Source organism: Nematostella vectensis, chromosome 2 (assembly GCF_932526225.1).
Source record: "Nematostella vectensis chromosome 2, jaNemVect1.1, whole genome shotgun sequence".
NCBI lineage: Eukaryota > Metazoa > Cnidaria > Anthozoa > Actiniaria > Edwardsiidae > Nematostella > Nematostella vectensis.
Window position 1 is genome coordinate 16,933,530 of NC_064035.1, and position 21,544 is coordinate 16,955,073.

At 41.8% G+C, this 21,544-nt stretch overlaps 3 protein-coding genes across 5 annotated transcripts in view; 2 read left to right on the forward strand and 1 right to left on the reverse strand.

Annotated features, from left to right (window-relative positions):
• LOC116620029 (inositol hexakisphosphate kinase 3) lies at positions 1-7,631 on the forward strand. Its single transcript, XM_032385539.2, has 5 exons — positions 1-607; positions 1,510-1,701; positions 1,859-1,957; positions 2,362-2,537; positions 5,922-7,631. The coding sequence occupies exons 1-5, from the start codon at positions 388-390 to the stop codon at positions 6,366-6,368; spliced, it is 1,134 nt and encodes a 377-aa protein (XP_032241430.2). The 5' UTR covers positions 1-387; the 3' UTR covers positions 6,369-7,631.
• Positions 6,372-16,740, reverse strand: LOC5515745 (dual adapter for phosphotyrosine and 3-phosphotyrosine and 3-phosphoinositide). Of its 2 annotated transcripts, XR_004296977.2 has the most exons (11): positions 16,409-16,740; positions 15,592-15,711; positions 13,776-13,912; positions 13,549-13,691; positions 13,401-13,448; positions 13,257-13,319; positions 12,200-12,285; positions 11,427-11,514; positions 10,759-10,834; positions 10,652-10,679; positions 6,372-7,796 (listed from the first exon to the last, which is right to left on the reverse strand). XR_004296977.2 is itself a non-coding variant. In XM_032385541.2 (10 exons), the coding sequence occupies exons 1-10, from the start codon at positions 16,468-16,470 to the stop codon at positions 7,786-7,788; spliced, it is 786 nt and encodes a 261-aa protein (XP_032241432.1). In that variant the 5' UTR covers positions 16,471-16,732; the 3' UTR covers positions 6,372-7,785. The 2 variants fall into 2 exon arrangements, 1 of the variants encoding a protein (XP_032241432.1); XM_032385541.2 differs by lacking the exon at positions 10,759-10,834 and having other exon boundaries at positions 16,409-16,732.
• Positions 16,521-21,544, forward strand: part of LOC5515805 (cell division cycle protein 27 homolog) — a 12,340-nt gene continuing 7,316 nt past the window's right edge. Inside the window, exons 1-6 of one of the 2 annotated variants that reach the window (XM_048720872.1) lie at positions 16,521-16,527; positions 19,013-19,088; positions 19,391-19,538; positions 20,139-20,267; positions 20,542-20,639; positions 20,741-21,107. In XM_048720872.1, the coding sequence (XP_048576829.1) occupies positions 19,525-19,538; positions 20,139-20,267; positions 20,542-20,639; positions 20,741-21,107 (608 nt within the window). In that variant the 5' untranslated portion in view covers positions 16,521-16,527; positions 19,013-19,088; positions 19,391-19,524. Of the gene's footprint in view, positions 16,528-16,842; positions 16,999-19,012; positions 19,089-19,390; positions 19,539-20,138; positions 20,268-20,541; positions 20,640-20,740; positions 21,108-21,544 lie in introns of those variants that run through there. The other variant, XM_032385536.2, reaches the window with a different exon arrangement.

The following is a 21,544-nucleotide window of genomic DNA, read 5'->3' on the forward strand; positions in this document are numbered from 1 at the left end:
TGCTAAGAATAATACCATTCTGCTTGATGACAGCAACAAAAATATCCCGCTCCGTGTCACGCATTACGCGTTTGGTCTAACCTTCGTAATGACGTCACCATCGAAGTCACAGCCATTTACAAACTTTGTGTTGTGATAGTTTTAAGCCATAGGACTGGGGGATAATTTTGCCTCAAATCGCCGAGCGTGAACATTGAAACCAAAGAACATCACGTAAAGGGAATTGATCGTACAGAAATCCGGCGAATTTCTTGGTTATTAGTTACAAGTTTTGCGAATACGTGTTTGATTACCATCTTCTCAAACTCACTTGCAGGCACGCATGCATGTTGTGCCCTCAAAGCGAAAGAGGGATTGCTTCAACAGATCATTCCAAATCTCGTCCAAATGCAGAGTGAGACTGTATTGGACTCTGACCCTCTGAAATGCGGAGACAGTACCGAATCAGGATCTCGGGTGCTGGAACCGTACAATAATCAAGTTGGTGGTCGATCGTTGATTCTAAATTACGACCGCTCGACGCTTTGCAAACCGATGATTCCACAAGAAAGACAGTTCTATGAAGATCTCCCCTCACAACTTCTGTCTTTTACTCCGAAGTATAAAGGTAAGTTGATCATACTATCTTTCTCTGTTGATGTATTCTCGCTCAGTTGCATGGACTTTTTTAAGCCTTTTTAATATAAACATTTCTATTGTGCATTCTAAAGCCAAACTTAATAGGGGGCGCCAGAGAATCGAAAAATAAAGGTTTCTCCGCAGCTGGGGCCTTTGAATAAATGCGGCAATCTGAAAGTAGAAATTCGAATTCGTGTATAGTCGATGTCAAAGTTTCACTGTAATTTACAGTCTGAACAATTTACTTGTAGAGTCACGCATCTCTGAATCCCCCCAGATTAGAATAACGATAAGAGGCAACTTGTGGGCCCTAGCCCTAAGACGAATTCAGTCCCGATCGACGCTAAATACGAGTATTTTAGTACAGCCTACAGTGTTTGTGGTGTTCACGGGCCCTTACATGTAAGATTGTGTAAGCTTGGTGTTGAACCCTTGAATTTGCACTTCCGAAAGAGCAGTACTTTGCATAGCATACCAGAGAGTTTACGCAACCCGCGCTATCGGATCAGGAATTTCAAGTTGCTGTTACGGCGATATCGAATCTGTACGTCGAAAAGCGATATCTAAATCTGAATTGTTCCTTTCTCAGAGTGAGATAAGATTTGAAATTAGTTTAACAAATGTGCTCGATAAAGTGGCCGTCTGACCTTCCTTGTTCAGTGTCCAACCATGCGAATCGAGTATTTAGTTGTTGAGTTGTTTATATTATACTATGTCTTGCAACATTTGAAAAAGTCTTTTGCGCACTTTTTTCACTGTCAGATTGTTTTTTCATATGATATTTCGTTATTATTTATCTAGTTTTTATGTTTGCATCAAATCGCCCTTCTGTACCAAATATTACGATGTTATGCCCTCGTTAGCATCTTTAATCTTTTATTTTATTTCCAGGGGTTATTCATGTCGGGTGCCATACACGCGAGGATGGTCAAATTCAACTTGTAGCATACCCCAAGAATAGTTCTGTGAATTTACCAGATTTGAATAGTAACAATAGTTTTATGAAAACAGTACGATTTATAAGTGAGCATGAAAGCGATGAAGACATAGCGAATATTCATGCAAAGGGCCCCTTGACTATGGGTAAGTATTTTAAAAAGATCTTTTGTTTATTTGTTCCTGACGCGCTCCATTTAGCCAACCTCATAAATTTTGTAAGATATGACCTTAATTCAGCTATATGTGTTTTTATGCCCTGACTATTTTGGAAAATAGTGTGATCTATTTGTTTTGGTTCCAGAAACACCAGCTACAACTGTAAATCCCTGGACATTTCACTGCCAGTACTTGCACCTTCAAAGGCTCCATGAGTCCTGGCAAGCTGAGAACAAGCTACAAGGTAAAGCAACCTTTTCCAAGTAACGACTCTATGTTATATATGTATTTAGGCAGGCACCTTCTTTGGAAATCCTGGCTATGCACCCTTATAATAATTGTAAGTTACAATTATTTTAGTCAAAATAACAATCCTGCAAACAGAACATGACCCAAGGGTTCCTGCAGGTTCCTAAAAAGTCTTAAAATGTCACAAAATTGTATTTCACATTTTTAAGGCCTAAAAAGGTCTTAAGTTTGGGTAAAAGTTAAATAATTGTCTTAAAAAGCTCTCTTTCTTGTTTCTTTTCCTCAAAACATGTACACCTCTCTTTCACTTCACTTCTCTTTTCTTGTCCTGTGCTAGACAAGCTAAACCTTATGACAATTTGCCTTTTAAAATTATTTGTTTTATATTTTCTTTTTTAGAATTTATACTTATGGAAAATATAGCAAGAGACATTGCACACCCATCCATTATGGACCTGAAAATGGGTAATGAAGGCCATAGTGATTACTCTGATGAGGAGAAACAAGAGCGACAAAGAGCAAAATGTGATGCATCGACATCTAAATCCCTAGGAGTGAGGATAGCTGGCATGCAGGTGAGAAATAATTGGCTAACCAGATGAAGTGAAAATAATCAACTTCTGGAGAATCTTCTACCAAGATCATACTCTCCAAACATCCCCCTCATCTACCAAGCCCACTCCCCCAATGTCCCCTGTTCTACCAAGCCCACTCCCCCAATGTCCCCTCATCTACCAAGCCCACTCCCCCAATGTCCCCTCATCTACCAAGCCCACTCCCCCAATGTCCCCTGTTCTACCAAGCCCACTCCCCCAATGTCCCCTGTTCTACCAAGCCCACTCCCCAAATGTCCCCTGTTCTACCAAGCCCACTCCCCCAATGTCCCCTGTTCTGACAAGCCTACTCCCCCAATGTCCCCTGTTCTACCAAGCCCACTCCCCCAATGTCCCCTGTTCTACCAAGCCCACTCCCCCAATGTCCCCTGTTCTACCAAGCCCACTCCCCCAATGTCCCCTCATCTACCAAGCCCACTCCCCCAATGTCCCCTGTTCTACCAAGCCCACTCCCCCAATGTCCCCTGTTCTACCAAGCCCACTCCCCAAATGTCCCCTGTTCTACCATGCCCACTCCCCCAATGTCCCCTGTTCTACCAAGGCCACTCCCCCAATGTCCCCTGTTCTACCAAGCCCACTCCCCCAATGTCCCCTGTTCTACCAAGCCCACTCCCCCAATGTCCCCTGTTCTACCAAGCCCACTCCCCCAATGTCCCCTGTTCTACCAAGCCCACTCCCCCAATGTCCCCTGTTCTACCAAGACCACTCCCCCAATGTCCCCTGTTCTACCAAGCCCACTCCCCCAATGTCCCCTGTTCTACCAAGCCCACTCCCCCAATGTCCCCTGTTCTACCAAGCCCACTCCCCCAATGTCCCCTGTTCTACCAAGCCCACTCCATCAATGTCCCCTGTTCTACCAAGCCCACTCCCCCAATGTCCCCTGTTCTGCCAAGCCTACTCCCCCAATGTCCCCTGTTCTACCAAGCCCACTCCCCCAATGTCCCCTGTTCTACCAAGGCCACTCCCCCAATGTCCCCTGTTCTACCAAGCCCACTCCCCCAATGTCCCCTGTTCTACCAAGACCACACCCCCAATGTCCCCTGTTCTACCAAGCCCACTCCCCCAATGTCCCCTGTTCTACCAAGCCCACTCCCCCAATGTCCCCTGTTCTACCAAGCCCACTCCCCCAATGTCCCCTGTTCTGACAAGCCTACTCCCCCAATGTCCCCTGTTCTACCAAGGCCACTCCCCCAATGTCCCCTGTTCTACCAAGCCCACTCCCCCAATGTCCCCTGTTCTACCAAGCCCACTCCCCCAATGTCCCCTGTTCTACCAAGGCCACTCCCCCAATGTCCCCTGTTCTACCAAGCCCACTCCCCCAATGTCCCCTGTTCTGACAAGCCCACTCCCCCAATGTCCCCTGTTCTACCAAGCCCACTCCCCCAATGTCCCCTGTTCTACCAAGCCCACTCCCCCAATGTCCCCTGTTCTACCAAGCCCACTCCCCCAATGTCCCCTGTTCTACCAAGCCCACTCCCCCAATGTCCCCTGTTCTACCAAGCCCACTCCCCCAATGTCCCCTGTTCTACCAAGCCCACTCCCCCAATGTCCCCTGTTCTACCAAGCCCTCTCCCCCAATGTCCCCTGTTCTACCAAGCCCACTCCCCCAATGTCCCCTGTTCTACCAAGCCCACTCCCCCAATGTCCCCTGTTCTACCAAGCCCACTCCCCCAATGTCCCCTGTTCTGACAAGCCTACTCCCCCAATGTCCCCTGTTCTACCAAGGCCACTCCCCCAATGTCCCCTGTTCTACCAAACCCACTCCCCCAATGTCCCCTGTTCTGACAAGCCTACTCCCCCAATGTCCCCTGTTCTACCAAGCCCACACCCCCAATGTCCCCTGTTCTACCAAGCCCACTCCCCCAATGTCCCCTGTTCTACCAAGCCCACTCCCCCAATGTCCCCTGTTCTACCAAGCCCACTCCCCCAATGTCCCCTGTTCTACCAAGCCCACTCCCCCAATGTCCCCTGTTCTACCAAGCCCACTCCCCCAATGTCCCCTGTTCTACCAAGCCCACTCCCCCAATGTCCCCTGTTCTACCAAGCCCACTCCCCCAATGTCCCCTGTTCTACCAAGCCCACTTCCCCAATGTCCCCTGTTCTACCAAGCCCACTCCCCCAATGTCCCCTGTTCTACCAAGCCCACTCCCCCAATGTCCCCTGTTCTACCAAGCCCACTCCCCCAATGTCCCCTGATCTACCAAGCCCACTCCCCCAATGTCCCCTGATCTACCAAGCCCACTCCCCCAATGTCCCCTGATCTACCAAGCCCACTCCCCCAATGTCCCCTGTTCTACCAAGCCTACTCCCCCAATGTCCCCTGTTCTACCAAGCCCACTCCCCCAATGTCCCCTGTTCTACCAAGCCCACTCCCCCAATGTCCCCTGTTCTACCAAGCCCACTCCCCCAATGTCCCCTGATCTACCAAGCCCACTCCCCCAATGTCCCCTGATCTACCAAGCCCACTCCCCCAATGTCCCCTGATCTACCAAGCCCACTCCCCCAATGTCCCCTGTTCTACCAAGCCTACTCCCCCAATGTCCCCTGTTCTACCAAGCCCACTCCCCCAATGTCCCCTGTTCTACCAAGCCCACTCCATCAATGTCCCCTGTTCTACCAAGCCCACTCCCCCAATGTCCCCTGTTCTACCAAGCCCACTCCCCCAATGTCCCCTGTTCTACCAAGCCCACTCCCCCAATGTCCCCTGTTCTACCAAGCCCACTCCCCCAATGTCCCCTGTTCTACCAAGCCCACTCCCCCAATGTCCCCTGTTCTACCAAGCCCACTCCCCCAATGTCCCCTGTTCTACCAAGCCCACTCCCCCAATATCCCCTGTTCTACCAAGCCCACTCCCCCAATGTCCCCCTGTTCTGCCAAGCCCACTCCCCCAATGTCCCCTGTTCTACCAAGCCCACTCCCCCAATATCCCCTGTTCTACCAAGCCCACTCCCCCAATGTCCCCTGTTCTACCAAGGCCACTCCCCCAATGTCCCCTGTTCTACCAAGCCCACTCCCTAAATGTCCCCTGTTCTACCAAGCCCACTTCCCCAATGTCCCCTGTTCTACCAAGCCCACTCCCCCAATGTCCCCTGTTCTGCCGATGGCATTTCCTGCATCTTTGTGTCCCCCTTCTCCTACCAAGACCACACCCCAATTTTTACCATCTTCTTCCAAAATCTCAGCCCCAATTTTCAGCACCTTCTACCAAGACCACCCCTCTCAATGCACCCCCTCTTCTACAAAGACCAAGGTTTGTAAGGGTTTGTGGGCTGGGTGTCGAGTAGGTAATAATTTTTTCATTTCATTTATGTTTTTCCTGAATTAATATTAATCTATCCCCTGAAGGTGTATAAACCTGCTCTCCAGAAGTACACATACCGCAACAAGTACTATGGGTTCGACCTGACCAAAGAAGGATTTAAAGAAGAGCTTTTACAGTTTGTTCATGATGGGCATAGAGTAAGGAAAGAGCTGCTTCCTTTCTTCATAGAGAAACTTCAGCTACTTTATAGGTCTATTGATTCACTGGATGGATCACGGTTCTATTCAAGCTCCTTGTTGCTCATTTATGACAGCACTGTTCAAAATGGTGGTCTGAATGGAAGTACAGCACTAAATGATAGTTATTCTAATGAGTTTAAGGTTGATATTCGCATGATTGATTTTGGACGCTCCTTTCACCAAGGAACCAAAAGGCAAAATACAACAGGCCCCGATAGGGGATACCTTTTAGGAATTGAAAGTTTGATCAAACTTTTCAGCGAGATAGCCCTTGAAGGAAATAATAGATGAATGTTTTTAAATTTTTCTATAGAATTTTAATGTGCATCTTTTGCATTGACTTTTTGTACATGATCTGAACTATGTAAGGAACGTAAGATCAGGAGTTGCAATAAAGGTGTCTAGAACATCCATACCTGCCAACTCTCCCAGTTTTCACGGAAGACTCCCGTTTTTTAGCTTTCATCTTCTGGCAAAAAAGTCGAAACTTCCTATACATTTACTGTAATCTCCCAGGAAAATTCCCCGATAAATTTGTATACAGTTTTTGTATTTGAAGCACAATCTCCCGGTTTTTGTGCTTTTAAGGTTGGCAAGTATCAACATCAGAAAGTCAAGCAACCTTGTAAACAGGAAAAGGTTCTCTTCTGGTTATGTTCCTTACCGGAATACACACATCAGCTAAGTTTTGCAGAGTATCTGCTAATATTTTTATACAAAAATATTGAGGGCAATACTTTCACCCCCTCAAAATATTGCCTCCTAACTAGTCATCAACATAATGTGTTACAGTGGAACCTGGAGTCTACGATAACCTTGATTTTATGATGGCATTATTCCTTTCTACCGGTGGAAATACAGTGAAATGTATAAGAAATTACCTCAATCTAACGATACTGGATACAACAGTATTCTCAATTTTATGATACAAATCTGTTACATACAAATCCCAAGCGTAATTTTGACCTCAATACAACGATTTTACTGATGTCTATCAACAAAGAGAGAAAAACTCACCACACACATACAGTACAGTTAACGATTTTTTGACTTGACAGATCTTATTAAAGGCAGATTTACAGTCTTACAGAAAATAACTGTACAGTCTTACACAGAGTAAAGTAACAATATTATTGTTTAGTAAAAATTAATAATTAAACCGACCTTGCTATAATGATATTTTCAATGGATTTTCCTTGATATCGTAAACTCTAGGACCTCGTTGCAACGATACCTCCATTTAACGATACATTTTCTTTCTCCCGAGGCATATTATAAAATCTAGGTTCCACTGTATTGCAATGCCTTTGCCATTTGAGGTACATCCTTATGCTAATAATACTATCTGATGATGTATTTAATTATTTATTTGTAATTAAAATAAAAAATAACATTTATGAATAGAATCATTTTATATGTGAATATAAAAAAATACTCTCAATCTACATTGCATTAAAATACTGTGTGAGCTGGTAAGTATTCAATTTAATAATAGTTAAATTAATCCATTTTGATAGGAAAAAAACTACTTTTGAATAAAATATGCTAATGCTATCATTGGGTTGTCATTTGTTTTTCTAGGTTTGATATAATCTGTATAGACTTTTATAAAAATATCCTTCCTAATAATTTTTGATATGATATTATTTCTCTACATAGGATAAGTCCTGTTTGTTTTGTAGTCCTGTGTGTAGCCTTGATGGCTGTCTCATAATGTTACTGAAAATAAACAAAGTGTATATAGTATTTACTTTTTGCATCTTTTCTACAGAAAGTCATTATTCTAATGCTGGGTTCAATTTAAAATCCCCAAAAAACTAAAAAGTTTATCCCTCCAAAAAAAAAACGAAAAAAATGAAAAAAACCCAAAAAGATAACAATAAAAATGAAACTTTTAAACGATAAAAAATCCCTTGAAAGTGGCAGTGACACCCTATGTAGACCCAGTGAAAGTGTCAGTGACACCCTGTGTAGACCCAGTGAAAGTGGCAGTGACACCCATGTAGACCCAGTGAAGTGTCAGTGACACCCTGTGTAGACCCAGTGACACCCTGTGTAGACCCAGTGACACCCTATGTAGACCCAGTAAAAGTGTCAGTGACACCCTGTGTAGACCCAGTAAAAGTGGCAGTGACACCCTGTGTAGACCCAGTGAAGTGGCAGTGACACCCTGTGTAGACCCAGTGAAAGTGGCAGTGACACCCTGTGTAGAACCAGTAAAAGTGTCAGTGACACCCTGTGTAGACCCAGTAAAAGTGGCAGTGACACCCTATGTAGACCCAGTAAAAGTGGCAGTGACACCCTATGTAGACCCAGTGAAGTGTCAGTGACACCCATGTAGACCCAGTGAAAGTGGCAGTGACACCCTGTGTAGACCCAGTGAAAGTGGCAGTGACACCCTGTGTAGACCCAGTGAAAGTGGCAGTGACACCCTGTGTAGACCCAGTGAAAGTGGCAGTGACACCCTGTGTAGACCCAGTGAAGTGGCAGTGACACCTTGTGTAGACCCAGTAAAAGTGTCAGTGACACCCTGTGTAGACCCAGTGAAAGTGTCAGTGACACCCTGTGTAGACCCAGTGAAAGTGGCAGTGACACCCTGTGTAGACCCAGTGACACCCTGTGTAGACCCAGTGACACCCTATGTAGACCCAGTAAAAGTGTCAGTGACACCCTGTGTAGACCCAGTAAAAGTGGCAGTGACACCCTGTGTAGACCCAGTGAAAGTGTCAGTGACACCCTGTGTAGACCCAGTGAAAGTGGCAGTGACACCCTATGTAGACCCAGTGAAAGTGTCAGTGACACCCTGTGTAGACCCAGTGAAAGTGGCAGTGACACCCTGTGTAGACCCAGTGAAAGTGGCAGTGACACCCATGTAGACCCAGTGAAGTGGCAGTGACACCCTGTGTAGACCCAGTGAAAGTGGCAGTGACACCCTGTGTAGACCCAGTGAAAGTGGCAGTGACACCCTGTGTAGACCCAGTGAAAGTGTCAGTGACACCCTGTGTAGACCCAGTAAAAGTGTCAGTGACACCCTATGTAGACCCAGTGAAAGTGGCAGTGACACCCTATGTAGACCCAGTGAAAGTGGCAGTGACACCCTGTGTAGACCCAGTGAAAGTGGCAGTGACACCCTGTGTAGACCCAGTAAAAGTGTCAGTGATACCCTGTGTAGACCCAGTGAAAGTGGCAGTGACACCCTGTGTAGACCCAGTAAAAGTGTCAGTGACACCCTGTGTAGACCCAGTGAAAGTGGCAGTGACACCCTGTGTAGACCCAGTGAAAGTGGCAGTGACACCCTGTGTAGACCCAGTGAAAGTGGCAGTGACACCCTGTGTAGACCCAGTAAAAGTGTCAGTGACACCCATGTAGACCCAGTGAAGTGTCAGTGACACCCTGTGTAGACCCAGTGACACCCTGTGTAGACCCAGTGACACCCTATGTAGACCCAGTAAAAGTGTCAGTGACACCCTGTGTAGACCCAGTGAAGTGGCAGTGACACCCTGTGTAGACCCAGTGACACCCTGTGTAGACCCAGTGACACCCTATGTAGACCCAGTAAAAGTGGCAGTGACACCCTGTGTAGACCCAGTGAAAGTGTCAGTGACACCCTGTGTAGACCCAGTGAAGTGGCAGTGACACCTTGTGTAGACCCAGTAAAAGTGTCAGTGACACCCTATGTAGACCCAGTGAAAGTGTCAGTGACACCCTGTGTAGACCCAGTGAAAGTGGCAGTGACACCCTGTGTAGACCCAGTAAAAGTGTCAGTGACACCCTGTGTAGACCCAGTGAAAGTGGCAGTGACACCCTGTGTAGACCCAGTAAAAGTGTCAGTGACACCCTGTGTAGACCCAGTAAAAGTGTCAGTGACACCCTGTGTAGACCCAGTGAAAGTGGCAGTGACACCCTGTGTAGACCCAGTGAAAGTGGCAGTGACACCCTGTGTAGACCCAGTAAAAGTGTCAGTGACACCCATGTAGACCCAGTGAAGTGTCAGTGACACCCTGTGTAGACCCAGTGACACCCTGTGTAGACCCAGTGACACCCTATGTAGACCCAGTAAAAGTGTCAGTGACACCCTGTGTAGACCCAGTAAAAGTGGCAGTGACACCCTGTGTAGACCCAGTGAAAGTGTCAGTGACACCCTGTGTAGACCCAGTGAAAGTGGCAGTGACACCCTATGTAGACCCAGTGAAAGTGTCAGTGACACCCTGTGTAGACCCAGTGAAAGTGGCAGTGACACCCATGTAGACCCAGTGAAAGTGTCAGTGACACCCTGTGTAGACCCAGTGAAAGTGGCAGTGACACCCTATGTAGACCCAGTGAAAGTGTCAGTGACACCCTGTGTAGACCCAGTGAAAGTGGCAGTGACACCCTGTGTAGACCCAGTGAAAGTGGCAGTGACACCCTGTGTAGACCCAGTAAAAGTGGCAGTGACACCCTGTGTAGACCCAGTGAAAGTGGCAGTGACACCCTGTGTAGACCCAGTGAAAGTGGCAGTGACACCCTGTGTAGACCCAGTGAAAGTGTCAGTGACACCCTGTGTAGACCCAGTGACTGAATATTTGTATACTCACAGCTGTGTGATTTTCGCTTCATGTTTTTCTAAAAAAAATGAAAATTCAATAAGAACAAAATGACTATAAAATTACTATAATATATATTACTATATACATGGCAGGACCTTCTTAAGAATGCACGCTCTGATTGGTCCTCTATCTTGGAATAATGGACAGTTAAAACATCTCAATGATCAAATGCTGTAAAAAAAGGTTGTGTTAATAGAATTACGCTTGTCTATAAAATAATGTTGGTCAAATGTAATGCAATGCAATAATGCAATGTAATACAATAATAAGATTAAATGGACAATTATTTTTTAAGTATGCATCCCCGCTAACTTTCCAGATCTGGGAGTACAGTAGCATATTTTTATTTTCAACCCCAAGCATTCAATGAGCAGCAAACTTTCAGAAAAAAAAAGAATATTTGCCAGGCATCAAGCAACTGGGATTATTTGGTGAAACATATTTCCGAATTATTTACAAGACAAGAAGTTTGATGAGCATTCTCAGAGCATTTGTCTTATTTTTGAAAACAAGCATTTGAGCAAGATTGTCTGACTTTTTCGGAGCATTTGTAAAAGCGTTGCAAGCATTTTTTTGAATTTTCAAAGCACCATTTATTGGATACCCTCCCTCACAGGTGTTTTTAGACAGGTGAAACTAGATAACCCTTGACAGGACTCTCAATTTTGAAAATAGATTCACAAATTTCAGAGGAGCCTCCCAATTTAAGACCTGGCAGTTCAACTAATTTTCGTTTTTTTTAAAATGTGATTTAGATATTTACCAGCTTCCACTTCAAGAGAGACACCCAGTCCTCCATGTCCTTTTTGCTGTCTGCATATATATAATATGTTCTTTCTGGAAAACACACTCTGAAAAATATATGGTACAGGTAGCAAAATATTATTATATCATATATTATTAAATGAATTATTTATATTTATTAATATTATTAAGTGAATTTGCAAATTATCAAGGAATATGCTGGGAATGGTCTTAGAAGGAACAAGGATTTTATAATTTGCTGTAAGGAACAAAACTATGAAGTACAAACTGAACTCCTCCCTAGGCAGCCAAAAGGTTGGTCATTTCTTAATCTTCAAATACCATGTTTTTTAAAATGATACCTATAGACTGTGCACAAAAACCTTTCCCCCCCCCACCCCCCTTAGTCAATCCTGGGTAAGCGGCTGTAAGTCTGATTAGAGATAAATACACTATCCACGCTTTATTAAATACTCACTAATTGTGTGTAGATTATACGATTTGCTTTACACGATTCCTAATACATTGTCCATCATGATAAAAAAAGTCTCAATTTGAGACATGCTACTAAAAATGCCACGACAGAAGTGAATTCAGAATTTTATAAAGGAGACGGATTAGAGGGTCCAGAAAAAATGCTGATACTTTATTTGTTATTTACAGTAAGGACATGACCTTTTTTACCCAAAAAGGTGAGTGAAAAAACCCCTAATTAACTCCTCTTGTACCCTCCCCTGCACAGCAGGATGTGGACAACAATGCCGGTATCTCTTGAATAATCTGCCATCTTACCGGAAGGCATTAGGTTTCTCACAATTGTTGTCAGCTTCAACCTCAAATGCAAGTCTCAAATCCAGTTCTTTCAAAGGCTTTGTGTCCTGGGAACACAACATGTAATATCAGTCATGCAAGCTAAAGTTATTTATACATTACATCCTTGAGACACAAACAAATAAAAGCAAGGTTAACAATTCCTGTTATTATAAAGACAAAATAAAACAAAGCTGAATGCCACCAGAAACTATCAATTTCCCTACATTTACAGAAATATGTTATTTTTGGATGGTGTAGAAGCTGCAAGTAGTGTCAGTCATTTGATCATTTTATTTTTATATTATTATTTTTTTTTTTGGGGGGGGGGGGGGCAGTGACCTAGCTGCTATGTTTTTTTTAGTGGGGGGCTCACTTCCTTTGTCTTCTCTCTGCTAAAACCACTGGTCATTCGGGTCAGGGCTTTTGGAATTACGCGGAAAAAAACTCAAAATTACGCGGGATTCTTGGCTAAATTACGCGGAAAATCAATCATTACGCGCTAAATTACGCGGGATTTTGCAATACATTTTTCTTTAAAAATCAAAATTTTGCGGCATTCTTTACTGAATTACGCGCTAAATTACACGGAATATCAACTGTTACGCCCAAACAACATTTTGTACCGAAGGAAAACACGAAATAAGTTGAAAAGGTTAATTTTTTGCGTGAAAATATCTTAGGCGAGTTTTCATTGGCTCCTAGCCACCAGCCAATTAAAAAAAGTATTTTAATATTAGTCCTAGGCCTTCGCGGTTTAGCAAAGAACGCCTAGTCATTTTATTTGTTTTCGGAAATTCAGTTCGAAATATTGCACTCTTACGAAGAATATCTCTCTTTTTTCACGAGAAATAGAGGTAACAACCCTAAAAGAACACATCAGCTGTGCAATTAAATGTTTTGTCTTCCAAAATATAGCCAAATTACGCGGGATTACGCGGAAACTTGTGGATTACTCGGAAAAAGCCAAATTACGCGCTTCCGCACAAGCGCGTAATTCCAGAAGCCCTGTCGAGTAAACTTGCATTTGTTCACTTACCCCTCTTTGATTGAAGTAAAACATCATGTGTTTTTTAGTGACAAACCATCTACGCTTCCAGTTCTGCAGTAACAAAAAGTTAGCTTTTGTTAAAATTGATCAAATTAATTGCAGCGGATAACAGTATATAATAATAAATAATACTTTATGAAGTGCTCCTTGTTTTGTAAGGAATCCCTCTTTTGATGCAACCTAAACACAAAAATTCACAACTCAGCTTCTGTGAAGGTTACACTGAATATATTCAAAAAGGATGTTATATGATTTATCTGCTGCCTTAATATTGACTCACAGAAAGTGTATTTTCCCAATCATTGTTGCAATTTTGAGCACCCCCAAATGAAGTTCCATGAACTGCATGAAGGGTGACATCTGTGTAGAAGGAAGGCTCGGCTATCTTGTTAAAGTATGGGAACCTCAGGGTTACGGGAGGACCTGATATAAAGATTCAAGATTTTATTTCATTTGTAAATGTTTCTTTTTACTGAAATACTGTTGCACCATTGGAAAAACACTTACCGCACTCCCCACCAAGGACAGGGATGTTTCTAAAGTGCTCCATCAGCTCTGCAATATTAGCAAAGTCCCCTATTCCAAACTTGTATCCCCCTTTACCATCCGGTATTAGGGGGAAGTGCTTAACTGAATCCATGCTCCTAGTAAAATAAAATAAAAAAAAATACACACATATTTTAAAAAAAACTATGTCGTTGCAAATGGAAAAAGACAGTTCCAAGAATTAAAGGTGCTATAAGTACTGTAAATGTTCACAACCTCAGTCTAATGATGAGGGCAGATTGGTACGATTGGCAGTATATATCAAATCTCTAATACATGGTTTTAACAATAATTATCATAATAAGGGAGTGTTCATTAAATACATCGAGGGGGGAGAGGGAAGATTTTTACTCAAGACACCTTTATATTTTCTGCCCCCCCCCCCTTTCATTGTAAAAAAATTCAGTGCTCCCCCTTTCAGAACCCCCAAATTTTCAAGCCCCTCCCCCTTTGTATGATGTGAACCACACCCCAAAATCTTGGGTTGCTAGTGAGATTAAGTTTATAGATGAACACATGCAATCAATACATGTCACTGAAAAAAATCTTATTTCAATTCATTCTGCAATTTATTCAACACAAACAAATAAGTGCTAGATTCAACCGCTACAGAGTTGCAATTGAAGAAGAGAAGAGAGTGGCCAAAAGAAAAAAGGAGCAAAGAAAGAAGAAAGTCAGAAGAAGGAAAAATGCTGCCATGAAGCTTGCGAATAAACTTGTTTCCAAACTCTATAACACAGATTTTACGAATCGCGTCATGTCAGGAGAGGCTGAAGAAAAGGTCAGCACCCGTAGACTCGGGAAAGCTAAACTGCTACCAAGGTTTTTCCTAAAGACGATCAAGTATCTAATCGAGGTTGGTGTATTTGATGATGAAGATGAAGCTCAAAGGCTCATGGATGTGCTCTCAGTCAGAAAGGCATCGAACTCATCCCCCCCCCCCCCTCAAAAGTCAAATGGTCTGTCTCTAAGGACATCTGTGAAGGAATATGCATTTAATGTATATATTTGTTTTTGTTAAGAATATTTTTTCTGTAAAAAATGGATAAGGTCCAATGTAAAAAAAAATTGTGGGCATATTGTTTTGGGGATTTGCATGCTCCACCACTGTTTATTTATTACCAAGTTTATTTCAATTTGTTCCTGTTTTTCTGATAATAAACTGTATCGGTAAATCCAACTGTTATTTACTGGAAGTCTCTATATTATGGTTTATAAAGACAGTTATAAAGAAGTATTGAATACATTTGTCAATAGGCTTACTTAATCTGTATTTTTGCAACAAACTAGATCATATCAGTAAAATATTAAAGCCCCCCCCTATAGAGAACCATTTTTTTTCGGAGCCCCCCCTTTTGGTGGTTAAAAATTTTCGGAGCCACCCCCAAATATCTTCCCTCCCCCCTCTGTGTATTTAATGAACACTCCCTAAGTTCTGAATATTTACAATTTATTTAAAAATGTAAACTGATCTCAATCACACACTGCCTAAACAAGGGTGGGTGTGGCCGGTTAATTGCTGCTTGTTAAATCTGAGCCTCCAGCATAGATGCCGAATAAAAGGAAGCGTACCGTATACACAGGCTTTACATATAATATTTAGCTAAACATTAACTACCTATTTATCTAACACATACTTATTAAACATATCTTTAAACATGACATGGCAAATAAACTAGCCATAAATTAGTGGTCTTGACTAAAATGGACTCGTCAGTTAATGGAAAGCATCCAGGAGGCCATGAGGGGGAAGCATAACTACTTGTTCTACTCTCACCTTGCAGACACAGTATACATGTCATGCGTCTGGCTTGACCTAAGCAAGTAGTTTCCTTCAACACCATTTGTCATCAACAACACTTCAGACGCATTTCTTGTCAAGCTTGGATGATACCAACTTTGAAGGCAAAAGTCATCACCAAATTGCGGCGAAAAGCAAAAGTGAGCTTAAAAGGGGGTTATGATGCTATTGGAAGATGCAAAAATTTTTAAATAATGGGAAGGAGTCTTCTTGAAAACAGAGCGGGAGTTGGGGGGAAGGGTGGACGGGGGTGATTATCATTATCTTTAAAGGATAAGAATCGCTGTTGACCACACCTAAAGCGCTAAGCCTTGATAAAAAACTGCTGACCAAAATACTATCATCAGCTCTCATTCATGCAAACGGTGACAACTCTCATGTTACATTAACATGTTCAAAGTGAATGAGAGTCGAAAAGAGTGTGAGTGACCTGTCAAACAGTCATAAGAGTTGGATCTCTCATCAACTCCCATTTCCATTTGATCGAGGCTTTAAGGGTTATAAATGATTTTGCCGAGGATCACCCCCGTCTGACTTTATGGGAGTCCCCCCGAAGGTAAGTATAAAATAAGGCTGGGAAGGGAATCACATTATTGTCCCAAACAACAATAGTCTAATAATCTTCCATCCCTACATTTAATGCTTATTCCCTCGACGTATCGAATAAAAATGCGCTGTTAACCAGGAATTTAGCAGGTTTCCATGCACCCTCGAGTATTCACAGAAGCGTGCTTGATGGCTTGATGGCCCCTTGGGACAAAACAACAACAATCTTTTATGCAAGTATACTTACGGAATGTCTTCAACCTTGGTAATCTCGATATTTTTTCTGAGTTTCTCGATAAGATTGGTCATTTCAATACTGTCATGACTCCTCTGGTGACAGCATAACAGGACCACTGCAGTAATCAGGTAATGCTAGCAAATCACTAAGGATATCAACGCTTTTTGTGGATCTCTTTGTGAAGTTTGCACTTGAACTTGGCTCGCTACAGCTTGGCGAACAAACCCGAGTATGCACGACCATGTGACGGAAAAGCAACGAGTAAGGTCCGAATTTTTAAAATAGAGCTGAAATAGATTAAATAAATTTTTATTGCGCCTGTTTATCCGTACATAGTAAAGCTATACAGAAAAAAATAGAGATCTGAATCTTTTTTAACAAAACTTTGTTGAAAAGTTTTAAAAGAACTTCTAGCTTGCGAACATTATGGTCAGCGGAATTATCGCGGAGTATGCGCCTTGAGTTGTTGGCGCCCGAATTTGAGTTCGGTTTCAAAAAATCGAAGAATTAGTTTCTTGCCAAAAACGATTTTTTTTATTATAGTTACCTACGGGATTCTTCTTAGTTAATGGATTATGGTCTGTGAGGAACCAATAAGGGTGAGTTGATTTAGAACATTTTTAAATTTTGTTTTGCCCTTCATAATTTCACGTCCGTGTCAAAATCAAATCGTATGCCGTTTCCCGTGATTCGAGATTATTTCAGGCGGGCCTATCTGTTTTGTAAAGCAATTCCTTAGAAAAGCCGATTATTATTTTGGCCCTCCATGCTTACTTTCTTAACTGCATGGCTTTTTCATGTTATTGTTATTATGTTTCTGAATGGCTTTTTCATGTTATTGGGAGCAGTATGTTGGTTGTTGTCTAAAATCTGTCGTGTCTTTTTCGAGTTTATACGATATTAAGCTTAAGTTACGTATTTCAGTACTTATCCCCTAACCGTGTTTTATACTGTTTCATGTACAGTGAGATATATTTACTGACACTGACAGCCCTATCCAAAGAGCATAGTTTAAACCATTACTTTCCCCCCTTGACTCATATCTTCTTATCAGACCGCAGAGATCTTAGTATGTGTGCATGCATTTGTACCCTTGTGCATTGTATTGAAAAAAAATTGGCGCAACTGTAAGATATTTGTACCCTACATGAAGACAGTGGAACCTAGATATTACGATACTGGATTTTACGATAACCTTGATTTTAGATGTTGTTTCTTTCTCCTGGCGTAAATACAGTGAAATGTATAAGAAACTACCTCGATTTTATAATTTTGAAGACAACGATATTCTCGATTTTAGGGAAAGTTCATTTATTATCCAGAGTCCAGAGAGGGGGGGGGGGGGCTTGAGAAATTTCCGAGGGCTAAAGTGGGGGTGTTGAAAGTATATGGATTTAAAAAAAGGTTGGGTAACTGATTTCTTTGGGTGTTGTCTCATCTTTATAATTTGACCAAGTGTCAAATCAGGCTCCTTGATCCAACAAGTCTTGGTTTGGGATCAGTTTAATATTTGGCATGCACAATCTAGAAGTCCAGGATACATATTAAGCCACGTTTTATCTATGCAATGCAAACCTGTATACACCCTATATAAATTTTTTTTTCATGGTTTTCGCTATATGATATTTATAAAGTGCGTATGTCCCATATAAAATTATCAACATAACAGTCTGATGATTTAAGCACTCATTCTTCCTCATCAACACCCTCACTAATGTCAGATTTGCTGTCTTCCTCTCTTTCTTTCTTTTCTTTCCCATGCTTCGCTTTTCTCCCAAGGAGAAAAATGAAAAGCCTCTTTGCTTCCTTTGCGCCATATATAGCATCAACCTTTATCAGGTTGACAACCTGGATTTAGTTGCATCTTTGATAAATTGAGTGGCTTCACTTTTTCTGAATTAGAATTTTCAGCGAATTCTTTCCCCTCCACTTTCTGACTAGATTGCAGTTAATCTTTTGCTCGCGTCCCTTTGACATTGTTGTTTTCGTTCCTTCCTTTGCTCCTTTCTTCAGTTTTCTGAAGGGGGGATATGGGGAAGGCATGGAAAACTTTGTTCCTTCTGAAGGGGAGCCAACTAATTTTATCCCTTAATTTTTTCAAAATCCTCACGCCCCCCACCCCCCTCGGGATAATAAGTAAACTTTACCTTATGATAAAAATCTGTTCTCCGGAGCATAATTTTAACCTCGATACAACAATATTACAGATTCTGTCTATCAGAAAGATTTAGGCAGTTAGAGTAGATGCACCCAGATATGATGGTAAATCAACAGAAAAACACAACCTTTTAAAAGCCTTTATTGATAGCCAGTTCAGAGTTCATTCCTCAAAATCCACAGCAGCCACAAACACAGGGAGGTGCGCAGGGTGCATGTGCCCCCCCCCCCTTGGCGGCTCAAAAGTGGGTCATTTCATATCAAGGAATCTTCATATAGGATGTTTTTCCACGATACCTATGACTGTGCACCCCATCCCCCCTTCCCCCTCTGCCAATCCTGGGTAAGCACTTCACAGAAAGGATCACTTAAACATTACAATAAGCTTAGCAGCTGGCAGGTTCCTATAATGTTAAGTTTGATATACAATCAATGTTCTATTTTTCTGTCTTTTAGGCATCCATTTGGCATGCGCTTCACCATTATGCATATTCAGATGCAGTATTTCTAGCAGAGAGGTTATTTGCCGAAGGTATGATATCTCATTCTCTAGCCATCTGCCTCAAACATGAGAAGTGAGATAATTAAAGTTGAATTGAATCAGCCTTCAAAAACATGTACTAGTCGTAAATAAAACCAAGCTTGTACATTTGACAGAAAAAGATGTAATTTAACCTGTCATATGTAGCTCTGATTTGAATATGAATAGACATCTAGCAAGACTGAATACCACACTTGACTAAGCTGCTAGAGAAGTTCATTATTTCTATACATTAATTTATTTGGTGGGTTGTAGACATTCTTCATATTTCCGGCATTGTTTTTGAATTTCAGTGGGCTCAGATGATGCTCTACATTTGCTTGCATCTTGCTACTACCAAGCAGGGCAGATCAAGAGAGCCTACTCTCTTCTTCAGACAAATGGATGCCCCACACCTTTATGTCGCATTCTGTTTGCTAAGTGCTGCATGTTACTAGACAAGTAAGTGCCTCTGTTGCTATGTGATCCTGTGAGCTTTACTGTATAAGTCTGGGGGATTGCTGTGTCCAATGCTTCACTTGTAGCAATGAGGCATAGATATTATAAAGCAAGGGTGACCTACCAAGTGTAAGTATCTAGACGTCTCAATTCAATTGAGTTTGTAAAAATGCAAAATATGCCAATCTTTTGCTCCTGTTCCTTATCAGAGTCATTTAGACAAATATTGCAAAGATGACTGAAGTGTAGAAAATGAAAAGAAAAAAATGTTTTTATTATTTTTTGCATTTGCCTTTTCTCTCTTCATCTTTAACATTACATGAAACGAAGTCATTTTATAGGACCAGAAGCACTTTTTTGCTCAAAAGTTATATGTGTATACACTAAGTGACTCCAACAGTTGTTATAAGCTTGCACAGTATTTCATTTAGAGATGTTGTGTATGGAGATGTGACATTTTTAGACTGCTCTAGAAATTCACAATAAACAACCCCAAGTAAGCCTCTGTGAACTAGGCTCTTTTTGAAGCCTCTTGCTTGAGAGAGGGAATCTGGTATAAATCAAATAAGAAATGAACTCATTATGAAGCACAAATTTGCACAGACTTGCTGAGGGAGAGATGGTGCTGGCAGGAGGATGTCTGTTTACTAATGGCAAACCAATAGAAACCATAGCAGCAGAGTTTGGTACCTCCGCAGGGTATGCCCTGTCAATCCTTGGACAAATATGCAGGTAATGTATATAACTATCAGCGTTCTCATGTGGTGCAGATCTATATCTAATGTATAATGTAACTGACATGCAACCCTCATAAATTTAATTTTTGTATTTTATATTTGTGAACGCAAGGCTTAAAGATTGGCCACTTAAGGGTTTTTTAATTCAATTCATTAAGGGATGGTTCCTCAAATATGCAGAAATGTCTGGTGTGCTTTACAGATGATTATGTTAAGTGTTATAATAAATGTAGGACAAGTAATATACATTCATGTGTCTATTTTACTAGGAAATCTGATCAAAGCAAGCGAGCAGCTGAATGCTTCAAGAGCAGTTTACGACACAATCCATTCCTATGGACCTCATTTGAAGCACTCTGCAATTTGGGTAAAGCTAGTTGAAAAGTCCTTTTTCCTCAATTTTTATTTATCTATTGATTTATGGGGAAAGAACACTACAGTATACCTTTTTTTTTTCTTGTTGCAAAGGTGAAAAACCTGATGAGATGGAATACTTTAAGTCTTCTTCTTGCACAAAGATATTGTCTTCACTTATGCAACGGGAAACCATGACAACAGGCATTGCAACAAGCACCATGGCAACGAACCCAGCAGCAGACAGTCAGCAGCAGCCAATAAAGTGCATGGCTGAAAATCTAGACCCCTCCAGCAATAATACGCCACTACCTATCGGGAATTTTTCATTTGACCAAGCTGGAAATAATACTCCAGGAAGTGACAGTGGTTTTCTCATACCTCCCACCCCTATGAGTCTCATTAGTGAAAACAGAGTGAGAGCCCGTGTAGGGAGGAATTTGCTTGGAGCTACACAGACTTCAAGTCCATTATCGCCCAGGTAATGAAAGTGCCAGTGTAATGTTTGCATAAGGAGTCTTACTGCACACTGTTTATTTTGAATTGACTGCATTAAGTCTTTCAAGTATTTTCAAATATTCTGAGCAGTTACCTATATGGCCAATACAAAGAAATAACCAGATTACAAGGTGAACTTTACTACTTTTTTATTTTAGCAAAAAATGTTCGCATTATAATTTTTTTGCATTTGCTGTTTTTTTCTTCATCTATAACGTTACATATCACCAAGGCATTTTATAGGACCAGAAGCATGACATACTTTTTTTTCTCAAAAGCTATATGTGTATAATTAAGCAATACACCAAAAACTGGAAATCGACTCTGCCAAATTTTCGTCTTTAATAAGACTTCTTCAGGGAAGACTAAGTCTGAGTCTGAGATCGCGACAGTTTGGGCTTTTTGATTCTATTTGTATAA